The sequence below is a fragment of the Octopus bimaculoides genome, chromosome 10 (assembly GCF_001194135.2).
Source record: "Octopus bimaculoides isolate UCB-OBI-ISO-001 chromosome 10, ASM119413v2, whole genome shotgun sequence".
NCBI lineage: Eukaryota > Metazoa > Mollusca > Cephalopoda > Octopoda > Octopodidae > Octopus > Octopus bimaculoides.
In genome coordinates this window covers 14,448,630-14,455,605 of record NC_068990.1, presented here as the reverse complement: position 1 = coordinate 14,455,605, position 6,976 = coordinate 14,448,630, and the positions used below count along the sequence as shown (strand labels likewise).

At 35.0% G+C, this 6,976-nt stretch overlaps 1 protein-coding gene across 1 annotated transcript in view; it reads left to right on the top strand.

Moving 5' to 3' along the window:
* The window catches only part of LOC106882343 (mucin-19), a gene marked incomplete at its 5' end in the record, with an annotated part of 42,175 nt that overhangs the window by 3,800 nt on the left and 31,399 nt on the right, over positions 1-6,976 (top strand). Inside the window, 4 exons of the mRNA XM_052971230.1 lie at positions 410-679; positions 2,247-2,515; positions 3,089-3,194; positions 4,640-4,908. Coding sequence (XP_052827190.1) covers positions 410-679; positions 2,247-2,515; positions 3,089-3,194; positions 4,640-4,908 — 914 coding nt within the window. The remainder of the gene's footprint in view (positions 1-409; positions 680-2,246; positions 2,516-3,088; positions 3,195-4,639; positions 4,909-6,976) is intronic.

Below are 6,976 nucleotides of genomic sequence, written 5' to 3'. Positions count from 1 at the left end.
GTTTCGCCACCATCCCCTGCCAGAGCCTCATGGAGCTTTAGGTGTTTTCACTCAATAAACACTCACAACACTCGGTCTGGGAATCGAAATCGCGATCCTGTGACCGCGAGTCCGCTGCCCTAACCACTGGGCCATTGCACCTCCACGATATATAATCACATACACACATACAAAAAAAAAATATATATATAATCATATACACACATACAAACAAAAATGCCCTACTTGAAAAACAGTTAAGGGTTGGCAACAGGAAAGGCATCCAACTATTGAACTCTACTTCATTAAGCTTCATCCAACTCATCATAGGAAAAAGAAAACAAAAACATTGATGAGGATTGTGATAGTGGTAATGATGATGGTGATGGTGACGATGAGATAATGGTACATGTTTCTTGTATGATTTCAGTTTGTTCCTTGAGATGTCATTGCAATAAAACTTCATGCGATGAGATTTGCATTCGTACAATGTGTGAAGAAGACTGTATTTGCATGCCTGGGTTTGTGAAGGAAGGAACACTCTGTGTTCACACTCCCAGCTATTGTCAGTCCACTACAGTAACCAGCTGGTCAAAATCAACCACAGCTTCGTTTACCACTTCATTTGGAACATCAGGACTATCAACAACAACAACGCCTTTTACAACAAATATTGTTTCACTGTCTTCCATTTCTCCAGGTAGCGTATACCTTTTTATTTTCTCTCTGGAATCTTGTAATTTGAGAAAATCTATTACTTGTTTCAGTCATTAGACTGCTACCATGCAGGGACACTGCCTTGCAGAATTATTAGCGAAATGAATCGACCCCTATACTTATTGCTTTTTAAAGTCTGGTACTTATTATATAGGACTCTTTTGCTGAACTGCTAAGTTAGGGGAACGTAAACACACTAACACCAATTGTTAAGTGGTGGTAGGAAACAAACACAGACAGAAAGATACATACAAATATATATATATATATATATATATATATATATATATGTATATATATATATATACCTGGCTTTGGTTGACATGAATAAAGCTTTTGACAGTCCCCCGCCATTCCCTTATCTGGTGGTCAATGTGGAAACTAAGGATAAATGAGTGATTGGTTAGAGTTGTGCAAACCACGTACAGGGATGCTACCAGTAAGGTGAGGGTTGGCAATGAGTATGGCGATGAATTCAGGGTACAAGTAGGAGTTCACCAAGGATCAGTCCTTGGCCTTGTCTTCTTCATCAGAGTCCTCCAGGAAATAACAGAGGAATTCAAGCTGGGTTTCCCTTGAGAGATCCCTGATGACATTACTATTATTGTTGAATCACTGTTGTATGATACCCAGTCCTTTAAGTTTTCTATTAATCAATGTCCTTTGATTTTGGTATCAGGAAGAGCTTCCAGCCATAGAAAAGCCTGTCTTGATGAATTTCATCTGACCCATAAAATCATGGAAAAATGGGTGTTGAAAAAATGGTAAAACAAAATGTTCATGTAACATGGCTAAGTTGAGAGTAATTATGTGAATTTGCCCTGGATACACAGCATGTAAACAAAATGATTAATGGAGATTTTATGACTCGGGGCTGTACACATTATTACATTCATATAAAACACAAAGGTGTGCATGATTGATCTGATGTGTTTGCTGTAGAATAAACCTTCATATTAATTTCAAAATAATAAATTCAACTTATGATGAAAGTAAACAAAGCTTGTTTTAGAAGCATTGAGATGTATGAAAATTTATAAGTTCTAAAATTGCAGTAGAATTCCTTACTGGGCAGTTTAGCTTAATGGTAAAGCACTTGACGCATAATCACAGAGATGTGAGTTCGAGTCACATGGCTGGCTGGTAACGTATTTTTCTGTAATGTTGAATAATTGATCTTGATCATGCTATTTATTAGCATTATCATGCGTTTGAGAATAAAAAAATTTATTTCTCTATCTTTCAAAATAATAAATTTTAATCTAAAAAATTTAATGATTATGATCATTATAAAAATAAGGGCTGTACTATATTCTAAGGTAGTGAGGTGGTAGACTCATTAGCATGTGTAATTAACTAACCACCTCCAAACCAACGGACTCCTTTCCCCTAAAATTGCTGACTTTATACCTAAACTTGAAACAATCATTAACCATATGTTTTTTTTTTGGATTTTTACATTGCATATATACAACTAATTAATTCTCTTAAGAAAAACAAATTTTTGTTCTACTGATTACTCATGACTTCTTCTTGTATTTTCTTGACAGAGACTTCGTTCAGAACATCCAGTGTGTCTTTAACGACAGTTACACCATTTTCAACAACTCCAGTCCCCCATAATTGTACATTACCAAAGCAATTTACTACATGTGTTATTTTACAAACATGTGAGACATTAGCCTATAACAACTTTACTAATACTGATGAAATTGAATGTGAAGAAGGCTGTATGTGTCCACCTCACCTTGTTCAAGAGAAAGGTGAATGTATCAAACCAACTGATTGTCCTTGTTACCATAATGGAAAATTTTACAAAGTAAGTAAAATATGAAAAAATAACATAATTAAAAACAAATGTCAAAGCTTACATAAATATCCTGACTGTATTTTCTTATGTTGATTCATCTGTCTTTCTTTCTGTCTTTCTTTATTTCATTGATAGATCTGACCATTCTCTGGTTCTGAATCAATAAATTTGTAGAAAAGAAAAAAGAAAAACTACCTCCACCTCAAAAAAAAAAAACAAAAAAAAAAAACAAACAATAATTATTATTTTTATGGATTTGAAATATATTTACAAAGTTTTTTTACAGAGATGTACTTGCATAGCAAGTGACCTGATCTGAGATTGTGTACTGGAATGAAAACAATTGCATTGTGGAAGGTGTTTATAAGCCATTTAAAACATACAAAAATCATTAGATTCACTTCAACATTTAAATTTAATTTGCCAAAATATTTTCGTCGCTTTGAGACCGCGACCTGTTCACTAACAAAATTCCTTGTGTGTTTTAAATGGCTTATAAACACCTTCTACGCTGCAATTGTTTACAAAGTTTATTATATATGTATTTCTAATGGATATTGCTTTTCATCTTTTGCATTTTAGCCCAATGAAATTTTTGTAGTTGAAAGAAAGGACAACTGTGATTTGATTCAAGGTATTTGCACAAGTGATGGCATTCATACATGGGTTAATGAGCGCTGCAATACAAGTAAGTATTTTAGGATATAAACATTTACAAGAAAATAAACAAACAAAAGAAAATAATAATCCCCTTCCTTTTCTGAATGAGTTATACCACTCATATGAAGAGTGAAAATATGCAATGCACCTGAGCCAAAATTATCATTTTCTTTAACCCATTACCTCCCATAATTCTATTAACTGGAATTTTTTTAATGAAACTTTGATTTCTAGTATAAAACAGCTTTAGAAACATGCTGGAATGATCAAAATAACATTTCAAAATAACATTTTAAATAGAAATAAGCGAGATATTGGGTGAAAAATTAGCAAACTTCATTTGAATATCAGAGAAATATACCTAGTAGATATAGCAAAAAGGTTAGATATGTGTAAATATTGACAGATAATTACGAAATTTGTAATTTTTAAGTGATCTCACATGAGATCACTGGTAGGTAATGGGTTAAGCAAATTCTTAAGACATTTTTCTCTTTTGTCTATTATTTTCTATACATTTCACTTGCTTCAGTGGACTCTAGGCATGCTGGGTCATCATCTTGACAGGTCTAGTCAAACAAGTGATCCCTTATTTTTTAAGCCTGATACTCATTTTATCAATCTCTTTTGCCAAACCATCAAGTTGTGTAACATAAACAAAACAACACTGGTTGTTAAGCAGTAGTGAGGGGACAAACATAGACACAAAAACACCCACAGATGTCTGTGTGTGGCACATAAAAAGTATTTTTGAGCATTGGGCTTCACAGAGGCAAGGTGGCCGATGCTGGTATCGCATAACTGGCACCAATGCTGGTAACAGATAAAAAGTACCTATTGAGCATTGGGCCACATGGGGGCAATGACAGATGACTGAGACCTTTGGCAATATGCTGTGCTTGATAAGAAAACCCATCAAGCCATTGTGGAAGGTACTGGTGTCACACTATGGGCACCTGTGCCAATGGCATGTAAAAGCACCCATTACAGTCCTGGCATGGTTGGCGTTAGGAAGGGCATCCAGCCATAGAAACATACTAAATTAGACTGGAGTCTGGTGTGGCCCCCTCAGCTTACCAGCCCTGGTCAAGTCGTTCAACCCATGCCAGTATAGACAATGGACATTAAATGATGATGATGATGATGATGATATATATATATATCTTAATTCATTTATGACAAGTTTCTTTCAGTTTCCATCTACCAAATTCACTAACAAGGCTTTGGTTGGCCTGAGGCTATACTAAACACACTTGCCTAGAGTGCTGTGCTGTGAGACTGAACCCAAGACCACATAGTTAAGAAGCAAAGTTCTTGACCATACGACCATTCACAGTAATACTATAATAGTCAACTCTGAATAACTGAGTTCAAATTTTCTAACAAATAAAAAAAAATAAAACCAACAGTAAACGAAAAAAAAAAAAAACTGCATTAAAAATAATCCATATTTTATTCTGTTTTGCATTTCAGCATGCTTAGAACCATTCATTTGGAAGAAATGTGCATGTAATCGAACATGTATTTCTCATAACCATTCTTGTAATGTTGAGACTTGTTCTCCTGGATGTGCTTGTCCTGAAAATACTTTATTCCAAGATGGGAAATGTGTCTCAACATGCAACTGCACAATTGATGGAAAACCAGTGACGGATCCAGTTAAACCCACTCTCTGCACTTTATGTAAATGTCTAGATGATGTTCTTAAATGTGGTGAAGTATGTGATATCACATGTACAGGGGTAATGTATGATTTTCTGTTATCTAATGCTCTTACACACCACTATACAAGAGAGAGATATGTGGTATAACACACATGCATGCAAGCTTGTATGATTTTTCTTTGAGTTTTATTTAAGTTCTTGAGAGAGTTCTGGCTGGTCACTAACAAAATGAAAGAACTTTTTGAGTTAAGAGAGTTCTCAGTGCTTGTAAATGTGCAGTTGAACTGGCGTGTTGGTTGAACTGTCAATGCATACTCACAAGTGTGTGCATCTATTTACCTGAAGATTCTCATAGGGAGAATTTTTGGAATTTCTTACATATCTTCATTGTGCCACTATTGGATTGGATTTGGAGAACCACATCAGTTTCTTTTGCTCTTTGGAAAGCGTAGCATTTCTAGGTTTTTGTGTAAATCTGTTGGTCCATTATAAAGATTAAAATTCAAAAGTCTTAGTTTTGGCGCGCTGAATCCGGAAAATATCTCTGCAGAAAATAATTTCTGCTTTGAATTTACCAACTTTGAGAAATGTGATTATGGTTAATTAACATAATATGGTAAAAATTCGATATTAATTAATATCAATTTAATACCAGGAAACTAGCACAGTAAAAGAATCAGAAGGTTCATGAAAAATTATTTTTTTTCGAGATCCTAAAAAGATTATAGTACTTGTGTATATAAGATTGACCAGTGACCGGTCTGTCAATATGCTAGAAGAAGCTCACTTAAAAAATTCTCAAATACGGATTCATAATGGATAGAATCACGTTTTCACTGGTTGAAGACAACTAGCACGAGATTCTGTTCGATTATAAGAATATCGGCAATCTGTACTGAAGATAAATAGATACTTTTATTTTGGAAGTATTGATTTTGAAACTATAGTCTGCAGATAATCGAGGTATGTACAATTTTCACTGGTCTAGCCCACCTGTTTTTGCTCCGCTGAATCTGTATTTGAGAATTTTTTAAGTGAGCTTCTTCTAGCATTTTGACAGACCGGTCACTGGTCAATCTTATATACACAAGTACTATATATATATATGTTTTTTTTTCAGCCTGATACATATTCTTTCAATCACTAATACTGAATTGATAAATGATGAGGATGTAAACAAACCAACACTGTTTGTCAAGTAGTGGTGGTGGGCCAAATACTAATACAAATACACTAACACATAGATATGTACATATATATGTACAATGAGTTTCGTTCAGTTTCCGTCTATCAAATTCACTGATCCTGGAAGCAAACGTCTTACCACACAGCCATGCCTGTATCTATTCTCACAGCCACACCAATACTTTCAAATGAATCTAAGTGTATGTGTATGTGTATGTGTCATTATTTATGTGTGTGTGAGAGAGAGAGAGAATGTGTGTGTGAGAGAGAGCATGCGTGTGTGTGTGTGTGAACTGGAACAATGTCAAACAAAGTGTCTCGCTCAAGAACACAACACAGAGCCCAGTCTGGGAATCGAACTCACTACCTCATGATTCTGAGCCCGATGCTCTAACCAGAAGGTGGAATGTAGGAGAGAAAAGTTAGAAATCGCTAGCCACTTGTACAGCTACATTCACTGCTTCTCTTCAAGAAGAGCTCTGGATGGCAGACAGCATCATATGTGTGTGTAGGAAAATAGGAAGATATATTTGTATTTCTGTAGACTAAATATTCATGTATATCTATATGTTTACAAAGGGTGGAGGTGCTGAAAAGTTCCTGGCTTTAAGGGTATCACAAAAGGCCTGGCTGAGGGCCCAATCCTCTGAGTTATCTTACAGGGCTTAGGAAAACTGAAGGACCATTACAATAAGTGTATAAATCTGAAAGGGGGATATGTTGAATAAAATTATAATTAACTGATTCTCCTGTACTTTCTTTTACCCAAAGCCAGGAACTTTTCAGTACTTCCTCGTATATATATATATATATATATATATATGAATGTGTTCGCATATGCAAGATTAAATTGAATGCTTATATCAGTTTGAGTGTCCAGTAGTGTACATGTGTGTTTGTGAGTGTACGTATTTATTTGCATTTCAAATTTCTGGCCTTGTGCCTGTCTTAGAAGCCCTCC